This window comes from Engraulis encrasicolus, chromosome 7 (assembly GCF_034702125.1).
Source record: "Engraulis encrasicolus isolate BLACKSEA-1 chromosome 7, IST_EnEncr_1.0, whole genome shotgun sequence".
Lineage (NCBI taxonomy): Eukaryota > Metazoa > Chordata > Actinopteri > Clupeiformes > Engraulidae > Engraulis > Engraulis encrasicolus.
Window position 1 is genome coordinate 47,106,308 of NC_085863.1, and position 27,293 is coordinate 47,133,600.

A 27,293-nucleotide genomic window follows, 5' to 3' on the forward strand; every position below is an offset into this window, starting at 1 on the left:
AAAAATTAATTAGACAGAGGGCTACTGTACAGTATGTCAACGTTTCACCATATTCTTAATCTTCACATTTGGCACTCCTCAAGTAATGAACACACCACACCACCAATGAATCATGGCATTTCATTCAGAAGTACCAGCATTCATGCCCATCCCAATAGGTTATAATCACAGATAAGAGAGGAGGAAAAGCAAAGGATTCATAGCCCAAGCCATTCCATGTATTGATCCTAACCTTTGCACGCCACTCAGGTTACTGTGCTGATTGCCTATCAATGACTGACTGAAGAGTCAAGTTAACGAGAGGGACAGTCCCTTACCTCTGCTGATAAGAGTAAGGTTCGTTAAAAAAAGAGCTACATAATGCATGGTTGTAAAAAAAATAATCTTAGGGTAACACTGTATTAGTCAGGCCAAGAGCAATACAATATCGTTTCTGAGCTCCTGAAAAATTGGGAACTCCTCCCACTTTGTCGGGAAGCATACAGCCATTAGCAAACTAAGGGAGACAAGTCAACCATGCCGTTTGGGAAATGTTAATTGTTATGCTCTTGGTCAGACCAAGTCTCGAAGAGATTTGAAAGTCGATGATAATCAGGCTAACACTGTATGTGAAGGGTTAATTGTTACAGTGTAATTACCTCATTAGGTACCGTGAATAGCTGGTGCAACAACATGTAATAAAATATAATTGTGTTGTTCTTATGCCATGTATTTTTTTTTGTGTATCTACATAATATAATTGCAATGCAAAATGACTGTTTTAAAATATAAAACTGAATTCGGGCTGGAATGAGGTCCAAGGCATCCAAGTGCTGAAGTGGATGAGCCAGTGCTACAACTAGTATATATTATTTATTATTATTATATGGTGTGACGTCATCGGTCGAATGCTCAATTCATTTCAACGGGGCTCCCCAACGTTCGCACGTCTGTTATTTTTCGATAACGGACGGGTTGGTCTATAACAGACCGCTGTCAATGGCAACAAGAGACAACACCTGTTGTCCTGGCTACCTAGCTGTTGCCTAGCGGTGTTCCATATCGGCACTTTTTTGTTTTGTGCAGCAACAATCTTAACATTAAATATGTTAGGCCTAAAGAAATGTCCCCGCCATGTGTGAATCATTTAAGTATATCCATATAATAAGCGGGTTAACTTTCGGCGAGTCGGTCGCTTTGTGGAATAGCAGCACTTCAGAGAGAACAAGACCCCTCCGCTCCGCATCGGGGTCTAAAGATTCTCTCTGTCGTGCTGCTATTCCACGGTAGCGACCTTCTCGCCGAACGTTAACCCTTACTTGTTATCAAACCAGTTATTCCACTGTTCCAAATCGGGTAAGAACAGCATCACTGAAAATAGCAGCATCACTTAAAAATAAGGCGTTACCATTATTAGTTATTAACATTGATGTTCACCTTCCTTTATATTCCTACAGTACATGTTAAACTGCCTTTCTACAGAGGCTTCCACTGGAGTGGTTTTGAAGAGCAAACCGTATACCGTATACTGTATGTAGACACACCCTCTGTTTCCTCTCTCAGTTGCATCTCTCTCTCTCGCTCTCTTTCTCTCTCGCTCTCTTTCTCTCTCTCTCTCTCTCTCTCTCTCTCTCTCTCTTTCTCTCTCACCCCCTCCCCATCTCCCTCTCCTTCTTTCTTCCCGGCCTTGCTGCCTGCCTGCCTGCAGAAAAAATGCATTCGGCCCCCAAAGTGCATCATCACATGACAGGCCCAGAGGTGTTTTAAGGAAACAGAGTTCATTTTTGAGTGGGGGAGAAATAGAGCTGTCTGCATTTTGGATGATAGTAGTTAGGAGGCGGAGAACAAAAACTAGATATCGAGCACCTCGTTGTACAACTAAGATGGGGGAGGATGGTTTCATCAAAACAAATAGCATATAGCGTTTCAATAGCATTTCAAACATCATTCTCCATTCTTTATTGCTAAACTGTGCACTGTAGCGACTGCTTTTTCTCAGGTCTGGTTTTCAGTAGATTTCATTCATTTTGACATGATTACGTCTTAAACACGCCTTTCTAACTGATTATTGTACTTTCTCACCGTGGTTTCCATGGCACCGGCACATTTAGCAAAGGTACATAAACGGAAATCTGTTTCTTTCTTTTTTCCCTTCCAATGCAGCCTTCAGAAGTCCTGAAGAGACCTTTTGCAGACAAAGCAGAGGGAGAAGTTGAGCACACTCAGAACAGTAAGGACCAGCAAGGTCATAACAAGAAACTTAACTGACCGCTATAACACAAGGGGAGCCATTCTTTACAGTACATATGCTGTCAGAACTGTAGTGACCCCCAAACGTTAAAAAGATATCTTATTGCACAACCTTTTGTGGCTGCCTGTGTGTACAATGTCCTGGGACAGTGCCCATGGTCAGGAAGCTGAGCTAAGCAGGTTTGTAACCTTAAAATAATATTTCCGTGGTTCATCAACGAGTAACTGTGACAAGACTCTTCGGACAATTCACTTTGCTAGCCTCCAATTGAGGTTGCTGTAGCAGACCATCTTTTTGTATATCCACAATGCAAGAAAATCCATTTACAAGCAAAAATGGCTAGTATTTGGTGTCACATTTCCTCATTTGTGTAGAGCCTCTGTTGTAATCTTATTGTCACAAAAACGCTAATGAGCAAGTCTTACTGAATTACTACTCTCTGTAATGTCATAGCGATGTTGTTATGATGTAGGCCTAGTTGAGCTTTTTCAGCAAGGACTAAATTGGGCCCACGCAACCAAGTCCATTTTTTTGTGCAAATGTTAAGAACAAAACAAAAAGACAGGAAACAAACCCACGTGTATGTTCACTGTGTGTGTGCAAATACAGACATGTGTGTATATTTATATTTTGAAATGTGTCCCTTCCTGACAAAAACAGCTCTGCATCTTTCATGTCCAGGCAGCACAGGCCTAGGCCCAAGCAGCTGTGTGGTGAATGGACTACTAATCTAAGTTCTATTCCGAGTCTGAGTGTGAGTCTGAGAGTGAGTCTTATCTTGACTGAATATTAGTCTGAGAGTAAGTTTGAGTATGAGTCCCAGTCTGAGTGAGAGCCAAGAGAAAGTGTGTGTGTGTGTATATGTGTGTGTGTGTGTGTTGTGTGTGTGTGTGTGTGTCTGTGCGTGCGTGCGTGTGTGTGTGCGTGCGTGTGTGTGTAGGTTGGGGTGTGGGGCACAGCTGGCTGATGTCCGCCAGCTTCTGCCTGAGAATAAGTGAGGCGGCGGCTGCCATCGCTCCGGAGCGATAAATCCATACTCCCAGCCAGCCAGCGGTTGGGCTCAGATAGATGGATGGCTCTCATAAAGATCACAGATCCTCAAATATAGATTGGGGAACTGGGGAGGGGGGTGGGGAGGGTAGGGTGGAGGATTAGCTCTGATCAAACAAACAGTTCCTCACTTAGATTATTTTGCTCCGAGTTCAAGGCCCCCTCTGCTTGCATTTCATTTCAAGAGATTTCAGACAATAAAGAGAAAATGGGAGCCCAAGATCTGCAGATAAGCATACGGGTAGCTCACGTGGTCTAGTGCCAAAAGGGTAAAGCTATTTAACACGTATGACAGAAATTAACTGGCAGACAAAGATCAGATCGTCACAGGTGGAGCTGTCATGAAGCTCAATGTTTTTGATATATTTCACAGCAGTTATAAAATCTGAGAGCACAAAATAGCACTTTGATTTTGAAATAATAAATAGACACCCCATGCTTCCTTATTGAGGTATTTATAAGATACTTTTTCCAGAAAACAAACCAAACCATCTGGGTGACTCACTTGAAAAAGGAAGAAATAACTTGTCATTGACTTGACACCAAAATCATTTGTGTGTTTCCGTTTTGAAAACTCAGCTCAGCAGAGGATGCTGTTTGGTAGTTGAAAAGCTTTGCTTACATAAATGAGTCACTAAATCTTAATTGTGTGTCCCTTCAGACGGTTTCCTGTTTGTCATCCAATGAGTGGCGTTTCACTCAAAGGTAATGGTTAATATGAACAGCTGTCCTGTCAAACAATCCTCTCTTTTTGATGTCCACATTCTTAAGAGATGACATCTCAAAGCAACTCAAGAGCACAAAAGACTGCATTTACCTGCCTATTTGTGTGTGTGTGTGTGTGTGTGTGTGTGTGTGTGTGTGTGTGTGTGTGTGTGTGTGTGTGTGTGTGTGTGTGTGTGTGTGTGTGTGTGTGTGTGTGTGTGTGTGTGTGTGTGTGTCTGTGCGTGCGTGTGCGTGCGTGCGTGCGTGCGTGCGTGCGTGCGTGCGTGTGCGTGTGCGTGTGCGTGTGCGTTGTGCGTGTGGTTGCACGGTGCATATGTAAGAGAGAGGATGGAAGAGAGCAAGCATTAACTTGAAGCACAAGACTGATAACAGCAAACGAGAGAGAAAAAAGGAGAACGTGAAGTAATGAGCGGGAATTTGGAAGAGGGTGGCAAGGAGAGTGCAAAAACGCACACCAAAGCAAAACATCATTTTTTTTAAAAAAGTGACAGTTTTAAGTGGGATTTCTGGGTTTTCACCAGACACAACGACCTCCCCATGTCTCTTCTCTACTGTGATGCTGTGAGCGCCAGTGAAGGACGTGCTATGCTCCTTAGAGCACATTCAGAAGCTGCTTCCCAATTCAGGATTACCAATGAGCTTAGTGTGATGGCCGGGTCATTAGTTTACTGCCATTCTCCTGCATGAAGCGCACACACACAGACACATGTACCGTACACACACACACATGCGCGCACACACACACACACACGCGGAGGCACACATATGCACACACGCATGCGGACACACACACACACACACACACACACACACACACACACACACACACACACACACACACACACACACACACACACACACACACAAACATACACACACACACACACACACACACACACACACACACTCACACACACAGTACATTACACACACACACAGACACACACATAGACACACACATAGACACACACACACACACACACACACACACACACACACACACACACACACACACACACACACACACACACACACACACACACACACACACAGAGGAAATTGGCATGAGAGCATCTGAAAATGAACAGCGATTACATGCGTGTGTGGTGTTGATATTTGCCTTTCATACAGTTTATTACACTTCATGTCCATATTATTCAGCAATGGGATTTTGATTGCGTGATGAAGATTGCAGGCAGTGGAACGGCTATATTAATCATCTGACAGGCTGCCTGGCTGTTGAATACAAGTGTGTGGACCTCAACCACACTGCCAAACACAACGATTGGTGTCTGTGGCTTGTACAGCTGTGTTAAAAAAAATCAATGATGCTTCTCCAGTCAACACACACACGCACGCACGCACGCACACACACACACACAAACACACACACACACACACACACACACACACACACACACACACACACACACACACACACACACACACACAGACACACAGACACACACACACACAAAGTCTGACCATACAAAAATATAGGTTGCTCAAGCCATGAGTTTTCAGAAGTAAGTAGCATGCTTGAAGACAGACATAAGCAAACATGTCGCTTTCAGACAAAAAAAATATAGAACAAAAAACAACGCATTTTCATCCACGGCCTTTTGAAACAGAATGAGTCTGTCTCATAAAGCGGAGGACCCAATCTAAAGAATATTGCTGTTTACTATTTCAAGGACTAGCAACGGCTGAGTTCAACGCAATTCATGCCATTATGTTTCAATATGTTGTTCAGAGAGGTCAGAACATAGTAAATAGCAGTAACAAGCAATACGGCCCGCTGTGGCTGTTATGGCTCTCTGGTAATTCAAAACCACATATTGCGAGAGAGGGAGACCATGCCATATATATAAGAGGCCACATATATAGTGCTGACAGCATCTCCAGAGAAAAATATACAATTAAGTGAACCACAGGTCAATTGAGGAGCATCTGCTACGACATTTAACGGTGTAATTTTCGTTCGTTTTTCGATAGGTGGGCCAACTTCTGGGCCACTCAACCTTCAATTAACAGTAATCAGGCAAGAGTCTGGCTGCAACGGTGGTGCTGTCACTCAATCTCACCATCATTTGTTGGGGGCAGATGCAAGGTAATGACACAGCCAGCAAGAACAAAAGTGGCCGCCGCGTAGGTGGTATCATTATACTATAACTGTAACAAAACAGAAAGAGAGCTGATTTATACTGATGTGAAAGAAAAAAAATGTGACAACAAATGCCAGGTGAACTTTTGAATTCTGAGTGACATGCCAATTATTTTAGCACAGCGAAAGAGATTAAAGGCTGACTAAGCAGTCACCGTTGGTTGTCGTGCGAGCAAGGTGCCTCCCAAGTTGCCTGATTGAAAACCTATGTACACTGTCATAATCATACGCAGTACAGTTTGCAGAGTTAATTCAACACTATTCAGAGCACATATGGTTCCACTCAATTTTAGTGTTATATTTTGGAGTGCTGAATTAACACTACAAAGCCATATACTGTATATACTCTTAAGTAGTGTTAAGTACTATACCTAAATAGTTAAAGAAACACTGAAAGATTTGAACCTGACACTAAATCGAGTGGGACCATATATACTCAGAACAGTGAACTAACACTGCAAATTTTCTATGGATATATTTTTTCCCTTTTTTTCCACCCTTTTCCACCCTTTTTCCACTCAATATTTTTCACCAACAGACCACACTAGTGGTCAGGAGAGCCTTTGTTCACCTATTAATGGCTCATCTACACATCATCTCACTTGTGTAGATGATTATTTAGCCCGAAAATGTTGCCTGACTTCACCTTCATGTCACTGAATGCCAACTTATAGTATGTCGGTCCAGACCATGGCTATGAAGATAGGCCTTGAAGTAATGTTAATAGACTGTACCTAATCTTCTACAGTTTCTGCCAATAACCGTATTAATGTATCTACCAGCTGAACTAAGCAGATGTAGTTTACACCGTGATGGGAGTGAGAATGAGAAACAAGGAAAAAGCCTGAGATTTTAAGTGAGGAAATTATACCAGAACAGAGTAGAAATAATTGTTGTAACAATTTAACGATTGCAGTCGGCTTCAGTGAGAGAAAAAAAAGAAGCAGGGTGAATAATTTGATTAATGATGATGTGCGTCATCATGATATGCCTACAGAGCTCTTACAGAGCACAGCTTGAATAGCTGAACGGAGCATATGGGTATAAAAGCCACCCCGTGAGTCACTGTAGCGCTTGCCAATGTCTATGTGGAGTAGGAGCATAACAGGCGCGCACACTGCTCGTCGTACCGTACTGTACTGTACGAGAGGCGGAATTTGGAAAAAAAAGCTTTAAAGAGAGGAAATTTTCCACTTCAACTGTTACAGAACATGGTTAACATGTACAACCTCCCATGAACGCTTCCATTTCACACATTCCACATTCCAAAACTCTGCCGTGAGATATTGAAAATCAATCAGCGGAACGGAATAAGCTGGTGAGAAGTGCTATTATGGCACCACGGAGAGACAGCTTGATCATCATCATTAAACTCATTCCAGATCTATTGTGGACCTGGTGTTCTTAATTCTATTTCTATCCAAAGTTGTGTACAATTTTAGGAAATTGCTCTTCGTTTCTTTTATCAGGCAGTAGGTGAAAATGATTCCCCTCACCTCTTGCTTATCTGCCAGTTTATACACCCGCTGAAACATTTGAGATTCACAAAGTGTGGTCCGGGGACAGGACAGAGCTCAGGTGGTCCGTGAGGGGATTTGTACTTTTCCAAGATAATATAACAGTCGGCTATATTTGTTACACATTTGTAACATTATTACACAGATAAACATAGCTTCACCAGGGTTGTAGAAATGTGAATAAAAAGCAAGTGATCTGAATCGAAATTAGCAGTGTCAAATTAGCACCTGTCAGTTGACAGGTGGTCCCTGAACATTTTTGGGGGGACAAAGTGGTCCTCAATCTAAAAATGTTTGAGAAACACTGCGATGCTTTAACTGTGCAACAACATCCTTCTACTGGATATTCTCATTTAAAAAAATTGAGAACAATAGCCTATCTATTATAAATAATGAGAATCATTGGCCCTTCCAAAGAGAGACCCAGAATGGCTACCCTGCATGGCGAATGAGTGCTTGGGAGCAGGAAAGCCGTCAGGGGAAGGACAAAGGGGAGCCGGGCTCAGGGAAAAGGAAAGGGGGGGCCCAGAATTTGGTCCTCGTTACATTGAATGTATTGGGTGGCCAAAGCTGTCAGCAGCCCAGGCAAGACTGCTGCTGTCCCGGCACTTGAATGGGACTCGGGGTGATTAATGACTAGTGCTCTAATCAAGGCCCTCGGCCTAACCTTAATTAAAAAAAACAAAGTTCTCTTTTCATTACGCTAGATGAGCTAAACGACGATAATGCCCTTCCCCCTGCCTTCTGATGACTTAAGCCGTGATCCGTTCTAGCATGCTAGCCAACATGGCTTTTCTGGAGAAAAAACAGCAATGAGAAACACTGTGCCTTTAAAACATCCGGCTCTCCCTGGGGAGTTACCGTGATTAACCCAAACGTGCAGTCTATCTGAACTGTGATGTGTCCAATAAATGAAAAGTAGAGTAGCCATTTCACATGCATAATGAAGGAAGTCCAAGAGCATATCCTAGGCACAGGCATGAATCCAAATCGCTGTCATATGCATATGAGATTCATTTTTCCGGTAGTGTTGCCAAAGTCAAAGTAAAAGTAAAAGTTTGGGAATTTGTGTTTGCTTGTTTCTCAAGTTCTCAAAAACTTTCGTGAGGCAAATAAAACTTGCGAGTGGATTCCTTCTGTTGCCTCATCAAAGCCCACATGAACGTAAATAATCCCTTTGCTATCTCTGGTGATCAATTTTACATAAACACAACTGTACAGCACACCTCACAATCAATCAGAGATTACGCCACAACAGGTCTGGAAGGCACTTGCATCCCTTTCACAGAGACGAGACAACACGCAAGGAATGAAGACCCCTGTTAGGATATACGTGACATTAATAGCAGGTGGAACATGAAGCACATGTCTTAGTTTTTAATCCCTCAAAATGGTAATTCAAAAAGAAGATTGACTCTGAGCAGCTAGGCACTATCACCACCAGTGCCTCGAGTCTGGAGTCTGGAGAGTCAAGTCAAGGCCGTACGGTACAGTTGCGGTTTGAGCTGCTGAGTTATAATTATAGGAACGTGTGGAGCTGGGAAATGATCCATCTCCTTTAATATAAGGACACCTGCTTAATCCCAGGCACAGGCCTCATAAGGCTGAGAGGGGATTTTTTTTTCTTCATACCTGGCCCTAAACACCCAGAGATCTTAGCCAAGTGAGGTCGAAAATAAGCTTATGGCATGACATTACAAACCAGCAGCACAGATAATCCCTTACCGACACTCTTCTTACCGTCGCCGTGTAAACCTAAACCACGTCATGTATTACCACTCCATGTGTCACACAACCATGTACCACATGTGCAGGGGCAGGCAGGGATGTGCTGAGACATCGGTAAGGCCCAATCCGATGCATAATGGATGATGATACAACAGTGTAAATGGTACGAAAAATTTTAGACCGCTCAAGTGTGATGAAGAGATATTATACTATTTTCATGGAGGATGGGTATTGAGTTTAACGGCAACGCGCCTACTAGAGTACAGTACACCACCCTGGATGCAACGGAACAGTCAATAGACAGACTCGACTCACGTAGCATTTTGCGAATCGATATGACTATATTAAAACCTGCTGTCAGAAATAAATAGCATTTTTTTACTATTAACCTCAAACATTTCAAAGTAGAAAAATGGCACAGTAACCGTATTTACAGACAGGCTTGATTCGATTAGAAATAACAGCTCCATCCAAAATAAAAATGACCCACATAAAGAGTTTCATCAACACTGAATGTCAGATAGCAGAAATTCTCCAGCTTCTCCAGCCAGCTTTTATTTTCCCTTTTGCCTTTCACAGCCAGCCCACTGTGCCCCTCGGGTTATCAAACACTCAAAATGAAAACTGTCTGGAATCCAGCATTTTTACTCTGAGTTGAGCTAAACGACCAGTCAACTTTATAGAAGATGAAGTTGAAAATGAAAAAAAATAATATTGGTCTTACCTGTTTGTCCATCACCTGTTGAAAAACAAAAAGCATAGAATTACACAATTGAAGTGAAGGAATATCAGCACAAGTACGAATGACAAATCATACACAAATCACACATACACATACACACAGTAATAGTGAAATGCTTTTAAGAACTACTACAAGGATTACTCCCCATTAATATGGCAGAACAAATATTCCCCCGTTTTGTACTTAGTCTTTAATAAAAACCTGTGCTAAGTCGCATCCGGTCGATAAAGCAAGATACATCATCATAAAGGTCAGGTATTATATTTAACTACGCTTCAACATTTGACTGCAGAGAAGCGGAGAAGATCATTTCAGCCAGCAGCAGATGAGATGAATGCAGAAGGCTCTTTTTACTTATCTTTGCACACTGTCAGGACGAGGTAACAGGAGACCGCTCTGTTATACAGTGTTTTTACAGGTGTGGTGACACTGGTCACGACATAGCACAACCTCAGGTGCATCAAGGTCACCTTGGGTACCACAGCTGAAGTTTAGGCTTGCATTCCCAGATGTGAACAGAGCAGGCACAGCTCAAGGAATCAAATGTCCCTGGGTAGAATAAAAATGCGTTTACAAAAATGGTCTTGGGCCGTGTTTGTGTGTCCGTGTGTGTGTGTGTGTGTGTGTGTGTGTGTGTGTGTGTGTGTGTGTGTGTGTGTGTGTGTGTGTGTGTGTGTGTGTGTGTGTGTGTGTGTGTGTGTGTGTGTGTGTGTGTGTGTGTGTGTGTGTGTGTGTGTGTGTGTGTGTGTGTGTGTGTGTTGGGTTGAGGATCACATAGTGTTTGTACTGTAGCATGTGGACACTATGCTACCTTTTACAGTAACAGTAAGGTATCATAGTCTCATGCAGGCTATGGACGAATTGTCCTGACCCTCTGGGCCCCGTGGCACCATGGTAGGCCCACGTGTTAATCCATCCCTGTGTTCCACGACAGTCGTGCAAACCCTCTCAATCAAAGGTGTGTGGAAGTGGGTGGAAAAAAAGGTGCCACTCAATGATGTGTAAAATCTCACTGATGGGCAATCAATAGATGAGAAACCCAAGTCTCTTCTCGTACCATTTCACAGATCCCATACCTTTTTCAGTTTTTTTTCTTTTTCGGTTGCTCACATTGTTATTATCCACAGTTCCATGGCCAGGCTGACCAAAACGCATGCACACTGCGTATACTGTATTCTCAGGATGCCAGATTGGAAAGGGGGGGAGAGGAAGGATATTGTATTGTTTTTCAGCATCAATAAGTAATGGTGTATCGTGTGTGCAGCCTAGCGGCTCCAAGCCAAGAACAGGACGAGAAATACAGAAGACAGGCCCTGTACAAATCAGAGCATCAGATTTCACTAATGCAGGTGTGTTTCTGGTCAGCGGAAGATTTTCAATATTTTTAAACACATATCCGATACAAAATCATCATAAAAAACCACACAGTCCGCTTTTCATACTACTTAACAGTACAAACCGTACTCTCTTCTGTGTTGCAGACTCATACTGTATGGAAGGAATTTATGAAACTTACAATGTGATTGAATGGCTACACAAGTCTTCCATGAGGAAAATAATAAATGGGCCACGGTTATAGCATGTCCTATATGAGTGAGCACACATACTCATTCCAGCTGCAGTATAATGTTTATAGGTCACAATATAAGCACTGTTGATGGAATGCATATTTGTGTCTTACTCACATAATTCAGTCTTTCATTCAAAATCATACACAGTACAAAAAATGCAGTGTTAGTTCAACACGTAGAGATTCAATTCCACATGTTTTAAACTAAATGTGCATTTGGTCCCAGAGCACTTTATGTGTTGAATAAACATGACATATCTACTGTGTATGTGAAACATTTGGTACATTTCATGTATTTCTTTATCATATGGGAAGGCAACATATACACTGCTTCCAGACAGGCTTCTCAGACAGTAGAAAGAAGCAGGCTGTGTGCACTGTAGCACTATAACACAGGCATATAATTGGAAGGATATTCAGATGGACATAACATCCCAGGTGACAGCATTCTATACAACAACAACAGGCAATTAGACTGCTCGGCTTTAGCCAAACACGCTTCTGAAGCCAAGAAACTAAAAGCCTTATTCAGACAAGGTGCATTTCACTTGTAGCATATACTCGAGAGCAGAGTTGTTGTCTCTTCTCTCCAGTCTGCAGACACACACAAGTGGCAGAGCTCTGCGAACTTTAAATCTTTTATTACGATAACAACAGAATTATTTACGATTCTGGGTTTGTTAAATGGAATTCATAACTGTGGTTGGAGAAGTTTGCAATCGCACTACATGCACTGCATACCATGCCTACGTTCTTCTAAACAAGGGCTGCTGAATGTCTTTCCCGCAATGGGCCAAAAGTGAACACCGTGGGTAGACTGCAGGCCGATCACAGCCATGTAACATGTAACGCCCCCATAAATCTGATTGAAATGTGTCATATTTTACATAAGACTACACACACGTGTCTATTATCCAGTGTACTATATATGTGTGGTCAGATGATGATTTGTCCCCCTACGCCTTTTTGTCTTGCTACAAGTATGCTCTATAGGCCTACTGTATCCCAATGTGACTATTCTCCATACATTTGTTATTATTATTTTCCTCCATGTGTGCCCTGCAGTGTGCTCGCATACCCCTAGTGCTACACATACATACCCTTGGTTGGGAATCACTGCACGACACAATTCTATGAAGGCCATTGAAATAGTAAATTCCCAGGCTCCCATATGGCAGATGAAATGGGCCACAGGTGGCACGTACAGTAGGAGACAGACCCAGAAAAAAAGCTTGGCGGGACACCTTTGGTCATTTGGCTATGCTCTAAACATATTCAGGGCTTGACATTGGCGCCTGCCAACCGGCCACATGCTGGAAAAAACTTGGCTGTGGCAACTAGCAAGCTGGGCTATGGGGTATGTCATACCAAAGTATATTTGTTTCATTCTTGTGCATCAATAGCTTTTTTATGTTCAAGGAAAAAGCTTAGTTCCTCAGTTACTTAGTAATATTTCTCTGATTATTTAATATCATGTAGCAGTGCTCTTCTTGCTTCTAAATTAGCACTTCATCTTTTGAGCATGAACGCAGGCCTGCAATATAATGGTGAAAATAAACGACTGATAACAAAACTATGTCTAATGAGTGTGTGTGTAGGCCTATTCTTTTAGCTCCTTGCCCAGGGACCACATATGTAAACTAGCTTTCTAGCTAACTCTGGTACTAGAACTGGCTTGTACATGCTCCCTGTCAAATAAGCTAATAAACTAAACTAAACTAAACTAAACTAAACTAAACTAAACTAAACTAAACTAAACTAAACTAAACTAAACTAAACTAAACTAAACTAAACTAAACTAAACTAAACTAAACTAAACTAAACTAAGGAGGGCTCAATGGCAAATGAATTATGGACTACCACTTGTCACTGACCAGTGAACAAAAAAAGTTAATGTCAAGCCCTGAATATAATGCATTGTGCACCAGTATGGAAATGAACAATCTGGTTAAGGGAACTGGACAGTGAGTGGCCAGTGTACTTGTACAGGTGTCAAAGTCCGAGTACAGCCACCATTTTTAGTGTAGGAGTTCATTCCCAGTATTGTTTGGCTGCCTGTTTGTTTTGCATTTAGATACAGACTATTTAAAATGCAGGCTAATGTGCAGCATTGTACGTGATAACATTCAGAGCACCGCACTGACAGTGAAGAGAAATGCTGTGGCTGTGAAATGCCACACATTTTCTGCATTTAAAAAAAGAAGAGAAAAAGAAACCAAGACAAATAAGTGATTACAAATAAATGATGAAAATTCTGTTAGGAAGACAAAACAAACTTTTTGCATTGAAGCTTCATGATAATATATGCCACTTAGTGCAAACCCATCGACATGTGGGCACACACACGCACGCACGCACGCATGCACGCACGCACGCACGCATGCACGCACACACACACAAACACACATTTCCTCCACTCACAACACCATCTTCAACCTTTGATTTGAAGTGCACTTTTAACGATGCACCCTTGAGTCAAAATGCACAACTTTCAAGAAACATCAGAAGGTGATTCATAGGAAGCCTTGGCACTTTGCAATCATCAACTGACTCATTCATTCATTCATTCATTCATTCATTCATTCATTCATTCATTCATTCATTCATTCATTCATCCATCCATTCATTCATTTTCGTAGAGAATGATTTGGCTTCATCAGCTAATAAGACAGTGTATTCCGCAATTGCATAGAATAACAACTAACCTGAAGAATTCACAGAAGTCCTAATAAACGACCTTTCACAGCTGTACAATGACCTTTCACAGCCGTACAATGCTACAGTATGTCTTGCACAAATAAACACACACACACACACACACACACACACACACACACACACACACACACACACACACACACACACGCACACACACGCACACGCACGCACACACACACACACACACACACACACACACACACACACACACACACACACACACACACACACACGATTGTACTTTTTAAAAAAAAAAAAAAACTTAAAAGTAACCCTCAAGTTTAACCCCTTAGTCCATGTTATAACAGTGCTGTCCCCAAAATTGAGATGACTATGTCTTAATCTGTAACTCTCGGTAATGTCATAGCAATGTTGTCATGATGTAGTTGAGAATTTTCAGCAAATAGTGAATAGGCCCCTCGGCAACCCCATCTGCACTAAGAGGCTACAAAAAAAAAGGTTTTCCCTTTTTTCCCTCATTCTTTTTTTGGTCTTTTTTTCTGAGGACAGGGGAAGGAGTCAAGATGTCATAATGTCATGAGGCAAACTGAGTCTGACAGAGTGTGGGTAAATCATTCACTAGATCCGATAATCCCGTCTCTGTAGGACCGCAGAGGGCAGAGATTCCCAGGCAGACATTCATTCATCATTAAGAGGTACAATTTCCTGAATTTTTAAATGTGACTTTTTTGAACTCTCAAAATGCAGCATACTATATATGCAACTGCAATTTAACACAAAATATTTTATGCCTACCAACATGTCTTCACACAGAAAGAACCAATCAATTAACATAATATTAATGACTGGAACGTTAAGATCATTTTGAGACGGTTCTTCATATAGGTAGAACTAATTGAAAAACAGCGGACAGTATTTTGTACTTATGGTAATGGTTATTAAAAATATAAAGATATTTTTATACATACATGGCACATAAAGCATATAAGTCATTAGTCTCGGTCCAGTAATCATGCATGTTTGGATGGGATTCAAACAATGTACATGTCTAAAATAATCCATTGGCAACGTGTCAGCTGTCGTAGCGTGTGCCAATACAAGCCAATCGGTTCCCTTATATGATGTATGTTAATGAAATAGCAAATATGCAAATGGGTAGTTTGAATGCCAAGGCAGATTGACATTGGGTGGGTGGATGTATATATATATATTGTGCAAGAGTCACAACGCTTCATTATCATTCTTTGCATGACTGCCTTGCTGTTTGACACATGACATGCATGTGGAGCTGCTCCTGTAACTGTGAGCATACTAACTCAAAATACGGTGAGAAAATGTATACAGCAAATGTGAAATTCTCCGCTCACAGGTGATTATATTTTCCATGTCATCCAACATTCATGTTGAAAGTGAAATAATTTAACATGGAGCTTTAGAAATATAGATCAATGAATTCATTGACCGCCTTAGGTAAAAGAATTGATCACCGATTGAAAATAGTCTGAGAGAAATGCTAAATGTGTGCTTTTGCTAAATGTGTGCTTATGGTAAATGTGTGGAGTCCTTTTTGACTAATCTTATACCGTGTGCACTGAATTCAAATCTGCTTGATACTATTTTATCGCCCAGGGAGAGGGTGGAAACGCGTACAATTTTGTATCTACTGTATTGACATCCACATTGATTTTGTGTCTGCAAATGTATTTATGTGACAAAGGAATCCAATTGACATTTGTTTTCACAGAAAATGACCAATTTCAGCAACAATTGCACAGTATTGATTGTATTTTAACAAATTGTGTTTTTAAGCACAGGAGGTAATTTTCAGTTTTACAAAAAAGAACAACTTGCAAGAATCAGTCACCCAAAATTGACAGGATATCTGATTGACTTAAAGTGTTTGGGGTAGAGACTGCTGTCGGTTACAGATTATGATTGACTATGTTGTAGCCCCTTAATGCGCGCCGTACCTCCAGAGGCACGCTGTAATAGTCATTGAAATATAACTACCATAGCACTACAATACTATGACACAACACAGGCCCTTTGGTAATGCACCACGACTTGGTCATTACCATACCGGTAACAACAAATGTATAAAGCCGAGTCTTAAGGGGTTAAGTACAACTACATATGTACTGTGATGGAAACGGTAGCCTCTTGGGATGGGCAGATGGGCCCGTTGGTGGACCTGTTCATTCTTTGTTGATAACAGGGCCAGTTCTGGTCAATTTGGTGCCCTAGGAGAGCACTCCCTTTCCTTTTCGTATATTTAGGAAGTGGCATCTGTAAACATATCGTCACACATCTGATCGAGCACAACTGAGCTATTACTTACACACACTGCCAATGAATAATCATTGCAGATGTTAAGTCAAATGTTTTTTTTTTAATGTTTAGTCCACTTTCAATTATAATTATGTGGGGTGTTCAGATGCCCCCAAGACATTTGTGCCCCTAGACGACCGCCCTGTCTGCCTGTGCCGATGTGATCACCGGCCCTGGTTGAAAACACTCAACTACATTATAACAATATTGCTATGACATTACAGAGACTTAATTAATATATTACAGTAAGACTTGGACATTACAATTTTAGTGAAAGTAATGGTAAAACATACAACATATAACATTAAATATCTGTAAATAACTAACAAGCAAGTTATTTACAGGTGTGCAGCCAGGGGCGCTGACAGCTTTGGTCGGGCTCAGGACAAAGTAATCTGAAAGGGCCCGCCCCAGCCCCATTGATACTATGTAATGAGGACCAAATTCTGGGCCCCCTCTCTCCCTGGGCCCCTGGACAACTGTCCCCTTTGTCCCCCCCGTCAGCACCCCTGTGTGCAGCATTCACCATCATGAACAAATAAATAACCAAAGGATTGGCTAGGGGAAGACACTACATAGCGTAGCATAGTAGCACATAGCATATCTTGCTTATCTCAACGGCTGCACGATAATAATAGAAGCAGGCAACATCACCACGCTAGTGAAAAGGCTAGACCAAATGCATAACCAATCTGCGTGTGACATCTTTGAAAAGCATTTCTGATTATTTGTTTTCTGATTCCATCTCAAGCAACACATGCAGTGTCTCATATATTTCCCTCTGACAGATGGAAGCGCGAGATATTACTAGGAGCAACACGGAGGCCTGTGACACCTTGTGTAATCAGTGATATCAAGCTGAATTATCTGCTTGCTTTCATCCGAGATTTTCAATTCCCCTTTCAAGGTCGTTGATATATGAGAAGGCAAAACAGATGAATGGCATTCAAACCGAAATGATGAACAGCATAAAATCAAGAGATAATATTTTTGTTGCACAGACTCTCAGGTTAGATTGAGGAAAAATAAGCTTATTATACCTGTAAGATGTTTAATGTCACCATAATATATGTCTTGTATACAGTACATACCGTACATTTGCAACGGCATCCCTCATTGAAGTACCAGTTTTCACCAAATAGCAAAGCAGCTTGCGTGTTACATCACAGTGGAACAGAAATAATCTAAAAAGCTATTTTTTAAAAAGGATGTAAAATAGACAACCTTTTGATAACTTGAACAACTTTTTATTGTTTTGCCTTTGAAGCATAGAGCCAATCCAGTCATTTACCTGTAAGGCAGGCTGATGGGGCCTTACTTATGGGGCAAGTCATTTACCTGCATGGCAGACTGATGGGGCCTTACTTATGGGATTTACCTGACCTCACCTGCGCTGCCATGAAAGGCAGGTGAGCAAAACCATCCCAAGCAACCCCATCCCAAGCAACCAATGGAGACAATAGGAGGGTTAAGTGTTTACCTTCGGCGGAGGCGGAGGAGAACGAGGCTGCCGGTCCCGGAGCTGGTGGTCAGTGCACACGACAGGGGGTGACGCGGACATGGGGGAGAGCACAACAAGAAGCAGGTGATGAGGGGAACAACCAAACCGAGAGGGGAAAAAGGAGGACAAGGAGACGGGAGACAGGTGGAGAACATGGGAGCGGATGAATGAGCGTAAACACATCTCATTGTGTAGTGGTGAAGGGGAAATGGTTGGAATAATTGGGTTATGCAAAAGGGATTAAGGCATAAAAAAGGGAGGGAAGGAAAGGGGATAGAAGGGGGGGAAAAAATCAATAATAAAATAAAACGAAATTAAAAAAATAAATTAAAAAAAAAACAGAACAGGCCCCATACCTCGGCTCTGTAACTTCAGGTGCGCCAGACCTTGAGGGAAAGAACAGAAAAAAGGAAAGGGAAAAAAGAGGGTCACAAGAAAGGCACGGGAGGAAACAAAAGCATTGTCACAACGTTTGGCTGAGGTTTGTGACAGACATCCTGAGGCAGACATGGATGCCGGATTTTCAAAATCAAAAAACGAAGGGGGAACTGAAAGGAACACACGCCTCTAGAGTGAGAGAGGAGAGGGGGGAAAGGAAAAAAAGCATTTCGGCTGGCGCAAGCCCCAAAGGCACTTGCTCACTGCAATGCTTTTTTTTCCTAATGGAACACACACATAGATATATACGTAAATATAGTATATAGAGGCTTGACAGGCAGCTCTCCGTTGTTCTTCTGTGATGTCACCTTTGCTTAGGTGCAACCTCGCAAGCTGCAGAAAACCTTCACAATGTTCAGAAACCACCGACCAGACCTCAGCGAGTCTTAGAGACGCCATTGCGCGGGCACAAGGCTGATTCTTTTGCATCTGAACAGTATATATTTAGTCCTCTTGACATACCATATGCGAACATTTTATTTCCGTCTCACCCTTTGCAGAAAAGGCAACCAAAAAAAAACTGAACGAAAATTTGGCATCACCACAGCACAGCATGTAAATCACAAACCTCAGAACTGAGAATTTTTTCATTTCACCACTGAGGAAACACTCTCTCCTCCATACAGCATACTTACAACATTTAACTTATTAATGGCAGCCATATTAAAACATTACCACGCAAGGAGGTACACTGCACGCACACCACACGGAATATGTGCACTTATTCATGCCGCAGCCACCAGCAGCAATCAATAGCTGCACAACAACGCTCCATTAAGGAGTAGCCTAGTCCATGAAGCGAGGAAGCAACAGCCCTCATAAACAAGCCTCTGCAATGACCCAGATGAGCGGGGGAAAAGAAGGAATGCCAAACAAGCAAACAAGGCAGAGCAGAGCAGAGCACAGCAGAGCAAAGCAGAGATGAGCAGAGTATAGCTGCCTAGCTGGCTGGCTGGCTGGCTGGGAGCACTGCTCGGAGGAAGCTTTGCTTTCGGGCAGAATTGGGGGAGGGGGGGGGGAGCTCCCAAGCTCCCCTCACAAACTAACCGGAAGGCCAATTACACAAACGTGAAACAGTACATGGAAAGTGAAAAGGAGCAGTTTGTTGCAAAATCAACATCATATTAATATATATTTATTTTATTCAGATGAATTTCACATGTCACTGAGGAGCACTTAGCTTTTTTGTGCAAACGATAAAATTAAGGCATTAAGGCAATAAGGTACAAGGGATAGGCTCGAGGTATCAATTAGGAGCTTTTGTTGCCTAAAAACACACACATATATGCCATCATTACTCTTTCTCACAGGATGTGCAATATGCACCTGAAATGGGTTGTAATCACACCACTTCAATCAAAATGAATGATCTTTTTCCTTTGCTGTCATACTGTATCATGCTGTGCTATTTTGGAGGGGTTGCAGTAAAACAAAATGTGATGACAAGTGGTTACAAACTGTATTTTTTATTTGATTTACAGACTCTTTCAGTGCACTCAACAAGGCTGAAGAAGAAAGAGGCTGTTGCTATGGCATTACCTGACTTATAAAATGGCTGACACACTTAAAAAAAACAGTTGTGTCTGCTCTGTTTTTTTTTCACATCTCCTGTGCGACATATGTCATTTCACAAAGTGTGCCTACAAATGTTGAATTTTCTTTTACCCTTCTACCAGAAATGAAAGAGGTGAAAGAGACTGCTGTTTTGTATGACTTGAAGGCATTCTCTGCCTCTGTTCTTTATTTTATTATGCCCCTGAATGAAGCCTGACAGTGGATTTAGTACAGATGTCAGTTACTCTCCCGAAATCCAATTAGACTATTTTCCACAAATTGAGCTGCCTCACAGACTATGATTATTCCAAGTGGACCATGAATTCCCTATACGCACAAAAAATCATACAGAACATTGATTCTGTCTAGTGGAAACAAACACAACCAAACACCCACCCACACACACACACACACACGCACACGCACACGCACACACGCAAGCACGCACACACACGCACGCACGCACGCACACATACACACGCACACACCACACACGCACACACACACACACACACAAACTGCATCTACCTTCACATCTTAAGATATATTGGAGAAAAATGGAATTTCATCAACACCGCCATAATACCATCAGGTGGCAAACAATCACTTGTATTAAACCGACCAAGGAAAATCACCATTACGCATGCATTTGATTTGGGTAAACAGAGGGAAAGGAGATGGAATCAGGCAAGCCATCTCCATCATCACCACCCCATCAGCCTGATTTCTTCACAATTACGGAGCACCTTCCATTATATTAAACCGAATGGGCTTCATTGTGGTGATAGCAAGGCACATGGGAAGAAAAGGGTCCCCGATCCATCTGTACCAAAATTATGGCTTCCAAAAAGCTGGTAAAACCCCAAATCTATATTAAAATTTGCATTGAGATCAGCAGAATATGGTCAGAGATTCTTTTAATTATATATCTCTCTAATATGGTATTTCCTTCAGGATCCATTATGTATATCTACTCCGCTGGGATGCGTTTCTCGAAACTGCAGTTGTTAGCCAGTTTGCAACTTGGGTAGTTGTCAATGGGAAATTGCATTGCAAACAACAAAGTAGCTAATGTAGTTAGCAACTATGGTTTCGAGAAATGCACCCCTGTACTCTACTCCACTGAACTCTACTGTACTTAGCTATGACCTTTATAGGAAGTGGCATATTTCTATAGCACTGCTATGGAGTTACATAAACAACGCCGGGGAGCATGGTTCGCATTTAGGCAGTACAGTGATTTACAAGTTTTAATGATATCACAAAGCTTTTCATTGCGCCTCGAATTGTTTACATTATTACACTGCTTACTGTATTCTGTGGTGGGACATAGCAAAGTGTCTGTAATTGCCTTTTCCTAGTGCTGCCCTTTCAGTTCGAATATACTTTCACCACTATCCATAAACTGATCACATTTAATGCAAACAGTGGAATAGGAAATGGACTGTCTTAGTCTTAAGAGGCAATAACGGTTGAAGAATCTGAGAGAGGACCACAGAAAAAGCTGAAGCAGTGAAAATACAATATTATTACTGAAGAAAATGGTGCTATTAACAAAAAAAAAAGATTTTCCAGATTTTGTTTGTGAATCTCATCTCAGAGTCTCACCAAAAACAATAAGCCTGAATTACATGGTAACGACGGGAACATACTGTAATATACCCTAAATGTATCCAGGGGGAAATTAAAAATGTAAATGCAAACAAGTCTAAGCAGGTTTTTTGTCAGTCTGTTTTTTAGTTGTTTTTTTTTCCCCGGCATGCATGCCTCTTCCCTTTTCCGGCCCGTCTCTGTAGATATTAGTGAAATCACATTTGCAGTTATCTGGAGCCATCTAATACTAGGCGAGTACATCTATGCAAAAAAAAGACCTAACCCCAAAAAAATTGATACAAAAGGTTTTTCAACTGATTTTGTTACCTCTAAGTGTCCTTAATAACATACTAAAAATCTAGGAAAATCTGATTTCAGGAAAGGTGTCATTTTCAAGATCAAAGTTTTTAAAAATAAAGCTTACTACATGATAATTACATCGGCATGAACTAACATGTTTTCAGGATCTGTTTGTTTGGAGTGCTGTTTGGGTGGATAAAGACACTACTGCTATGACAATATCCATGTACTGTTTGTCAGGGCACATCATCAGTGATGAATCATGGTGTCACTAGGTATTTTGGGTCTTTCAGCAGCTGAACTGAATAGACAGGAGCCACTACATGTGTAAGTAGAGGGCAAGGTGAAACGGTTGGTACTGGAGACAGACAATGACGCCCTGAAAGGACATAGGGCTCTAGCATAGCTTTCGAGTAAGCCAGAGTAGGGCCTGTTGTAGCTTCATAGGCAAGGGTCAGGGCCTTGTATTCAATTAGGGCATGAAAAAGAGGACATGACTGGGAAACTGAGGCTATGTGGTCAGAGAATGATAGATGGTCATCAACAAAGACACCTAGATTTCTTGTGGCCTTATTTGAGGCAACAGTAGCAGAATCCATATTGAGCTCGATATCATGGCAACCTAAATCTTTGGCTGGGATCACCAGCAGTGCATTTGGGCGAGGCTCAACTGAAGGTTGCATTCCTTCATACTTGTGGATAGTTCAGAGAGGCAAGCGGAAATGTGTGTGACCGTGGAGTCATCTGGCACAAAGTAACTGTGCTTCATCGGTGTAACAGTAGTATGAGAAGCTGTGAGAACAGATAACATGGCCCAGTGATGTGGTGTACATGGCAAATATGAGTCCCAGCACCAGGCCTTAGGACACCTCTGTGGAGAGGCTATGATTTGAGGACAGCTGACCTTGCCCTTGATACATGCTAAGAATGATTCCACCAGACTCAAAGAATGTCTGGAAGAACTTGAGACACATAAAACTCAATTGTTTATCTAAGAGAGATGTTAAATAATCATGTTTTGAAAAAAAAATGCTAGCTGGTGTGTCTGCACAAAGATTTTTAGATTTACTACAAAACAAAAAGAGATGTCCATAATCTCTTCTGAAGATATCTTCTGGCTTACTAGAAACAAAATAAAAGAGTAATTTTGAGCTTGGCTTTTTCAGATTTTGAGGTTTTGCATTTTGAAATGTAATGCATATTTAATTAGATATAGTCCAATTACCATATTAAAACATAACATTTCAGAAAACTTGCAATACATTTTTTTCTCACAAATATGTGAGTAATCACCGGATTAAGTTTCATGGTGATATCGGCAAGCAAAATTTTTTGGCCTATTCACCTGGAGTGTCTCTTGACCCTTATAATAAGCCTATGGCAGCCATGTTGAAAAAACTCATTTCCCAAAGTCAGATTTTACTAGATTTTTAGTATGTCATTTAGCAGGTCCAATAGTAATAGAATCCATAAAAAAACCTTTTGTATCAATTTTTTTGGGGTTAAACCCTAAATGTACTCGCCTATACTCTCTCCGCAGCCGTATACAGTAGCCTACTTGTACCCCTATATCAAAAAAACTATTTAATCTGAATTAGACTACACAGTACAATAGAGCACAATAGGTAACAACGCCATACAGATAATCTTTACAGTCACAAGGTCACTTCAAGACCCGCGCGCCCTTATATCACTCCGAGACACCTTCAACACAAGACAGAACTGGAGATTTATAGGGCTACATTTTCTGTGTGGAAGATGTACAGTGCTGCACAATTTATGAGGTTTTCACACTTTTAGAGATAAAGGCATCTATAAGTTATAGGGGCACCTCTCCTGATGTGGTACTTTGCTTTTTATGGTTTTATTAAATTCAAGGTGCTAATGCCTCGATGTCCCCTTCGGGAGACTAATCAAATAGACTCCCAGCTTGAGGCCTCAGCAGTCTGAGGCTGAAAAAGGAGAGAGAGAGGAAGCGAGAGAGAGAGAGAGAGAGAGAGAGAGAGAGAGAGAGAGAGAGAGAGAGAGAGAGAGAGAGAGAGAGAGAGAGAGAGAGAGAAATGGTTAGGTGAGAGATGGAGAGAGGGAAGGACAGAGCTAGAGAGAGAGAGAGAGAGAGAGAGAGAGAGAGAGAGAGAGAGAGAGAGAGAGAGAGAGAGAGAGAGAGAATAGAAAGCAGAAGGGGTGATTACCTCAGGAGGCCCTAAACAGACCCCTGCTATTACTGCATTCAAAGTGAGGGCTTACGAGACGCTCAATCCCTTGCAGTCTGAAAAAAACACACAGTTCCTCGTAGCCTCGCCTAGCCTACTTCATTTGATTTCACAAGAGAGACCCTGGCTATGCTTCTTCCACTGACATGGCTGTCTTAAAAAAGAACCTTGCCTATCCAAATAGAGTGTCCGTGATTGAGGAGGACTTCATTTTTTTCCACCCTTGAGGTGAAATGGTGAATAGGTGAGGTTAGCATCCTTTAATATTTGTCTGCCCAAGACAACCAGGTGAAGGAAAGCTCATCCCTACCAGGTACAGAATGAAATGAAAGTGTGTGTGTGTGTGTGTGTGTGTGTGTGTGTGTGTGTGTGTGTGTGTGTGTGTGTGTGTGTGTGTGTGTGTGTGTGTGTGTGTGTGTGTGTGTGTCTGTGTGTGTGTGTGTGTGTGTGTGTGTGTGTGTGTGTGTGTGTGTGTGTGTGTGTGTGTGTTTGTGTGTGTGTGCGCGCGCGTGTGTGTGTGTGTGTGTGTGTGTGTGTGTGTGTGTGTGTGTGTGTGTGTGTGTGTGTGTGTGTGTGTGTGTGTGTGTGTGTGTGTGTGTGTGTGTGTGTGTGCATGCATGCGTATGTACGTGCGTGCGTATGTGCGTGTGTGTGTGTGCATGCATACAGTATGTGTGTTCACTGTACCCTGTACTGTAGACGTGGATCTCTGAAGGCACATAATCATAATATTATCTCTCTGCTGGCATGGTTGTAGTAACAATACTGTTTACGCCATCCAACTGCTTTATGAGATACCAAACCCTGTATCCAGTTCAAGGGACTTCCCCGTATTGTTATGTACTCACGCCGCATGTATTAAAGGTCTGTCGTGCCGCTTCGTAGGCACAGACGCAAATAAAAACATACCTCCAGCCGTGGCCGTAGTAATAAAAATGCTGTTTTTATGTGTGTGTGTGGAGTTGTTTTTTTTTTTTTTTTCGTTTCGATGGTGCTTGCTCACCTGATGGGGCTAAAAACAAACCGCCTGGAGAAAGAAATTCTCTGTCTCGTCTCAAGCACTGATTGATTCTCGTTTCTGTGGCTAATTGCAGTACACTGTAGAGTGATGAAGTGGAGAGGACACCTCTTTATCCCCCAACACAAACAAACAAACGACTGGATGTACTGTATACGGTACTACACACTGATAATAGGGACCTATCGCTCTGGCAGCCCCAGCCACTCACACACTGACTGACTGCCATGCAAAACAATGTATTGTTTTGTTTTGCTCCTTACAAATCCATTGGCAGATAAAAGGCACTGGACGTCTACTCCTGAGAGCGGTCTGACGTCTGCCGTGCCGTGCCGTGCCGTCCTGCTGCGGACGTCTGAATTGAAATGCTGCAGCCGGGCTGTGTTGGCATAGCAACTGGCTCGGGTGTCTCCCCTAGCGTGACGTTTTCCTCTACAGCAAGCACCACCCCCTCTCCCCCTCTCCTCCTCGTCCCTCATCCCCCCTCCTCTTTCCCATCGCCCCTCCCTCCCTCATCCACTCCAGAACCTCAGTCTAACGCCATGTTCTTCTTCTTCTCTTCCTCATTCGCTCACTCGCTCCCTCCCTCCCTCCCTCCCTCCATCATGAGGCATACAGCTCGACATGAATATTTGATAAAATAATTGTCTTCATAAGTGTTTTTTAATGAGAAGAATGCATCAGTATGCACAGTGTAATAGACAAATGCCAGGGTTTTTTTTTCTCTCAGGCTATTACGGGAACGTCTGGCTATATTCCCCAGAAAGTGACCCCTGGCTTCCAGGAACGACTGGCTTTGGTCTTTCCACTTCTCTTTTACACCATGCCAGGAGAAAGAGCAGACACACCATGGTGTTTAAAACATTTACACATCACCGTTTTGGCAGGGACTTTCACACAAAACACAGGTTTTTTTTTGGGAGCAGTCACAATAACTTTGCAGCACACAAACACAAGAGCTGGACCTGGCAGGTGGTGGTTACTAGTCTGGACAGATACAGTACCATAGCAACAGCACACAGCTACCTAGCATGTGTTTTAAATACAATTAACCCTGCAATAGAACAGTGTATTAATTATACATTCAGCACAACAGCACAACAAATAAATAACCACACACCATGTAAAGCAGTTTTCAACCCCAAGTCCAAGATATTTGTCAAAGAAGCAGCACATCCACAATATCCATCCATATCACAATACGACACATAAAGTCAGCCATATTTGGCCATACTGCTGATGACACTTTCCAAGATGTCACGTACAGTGGCCTGTCATCCGAAGTGAAACGGGATTTTTGCAGAACAAGTGAGCCTGTCTAAGCTTCTCTTCATCATCACATTCTCCAGCTTTGCCTTTTCTCTTTCCTTTTTTAAACATGTATATTTAACAGCTGAATTGCACGGCTTTCAAAACTTCAGCCAGGAGCTAGTGCCATGATGAAATGAATCACCCACTGAACCCACACCCCCCACCCCATCCCCCCCTCCAAAAAAATCACCCTGTCAAGGAAGGGAGGGGGAAGCTGTGCGGAGCTGACTGAGCTTAGCTCCAGCCATTGTCCTTATCTGACAATACACACTGAAGGGACCCCGCCTCTGAGCCCGTGCTGAGTGGAGCTGAGCGGGAGCGGGAGTAGGAGCAGGGCCAGGTAACATTATGCAAGCAAACGAGAAAGAAAAACCTTTACGTGTCAGCCTGCTTGCCTGCCTTCCTGCCTGCCTGTCTGCCTGCCAGCAGTGCAGTGCAGTGCAGTGCAGTACAGAGTAGAACAGTGCAGAGAGCAGAACAGTGCAGAGAGAGCAGTGGCAAAGCCTTAGGGTCAGTGATGGGCCAGGAAATATTATGCAAGGGAAAGAGAAAGAAAACCTTTACGTGTCATCCTGCTTCCCTGCCTGCTTGCTTACCCGCCTGCCTGCTTGCAAGCTTGCTTGCCCGCCTG

General features: G+C 42.3%; 1 protein-coding gene across 1 annotated transcript in view; it reads right to left on the minus strand.

Annotated features, from left to right (window-relative positions):
• Nucleotides 1–27,293, minus strand: part of nrxn2a (neurexin 2a) — a 284,420-nt gene that overhangs the window by 229,300 nt on the left and 27,827 nt on the right. The window contains exons 3-5 of the mRNA XM_063202259.1: nucleotides 18,592–18,621; nucleotides 18,215–18,256; nucleotides 4,535–4,554 (exon numbers count right to left, since the gene is read on the minus strand). Of these exons, the coding sequence (XP_063058329.1) occupies nucleotides 4,535–4,554; nucleotides 18,215–18,256; nucleotides 18,592–18,621 (92 nt within the window). The remainder of the gene's footprint in view (nucleotides 1–4,534; nucleotides 4,555–18,214; nucleotides 18,257–18,591; nucleotides 18,622–27,293) is intronic.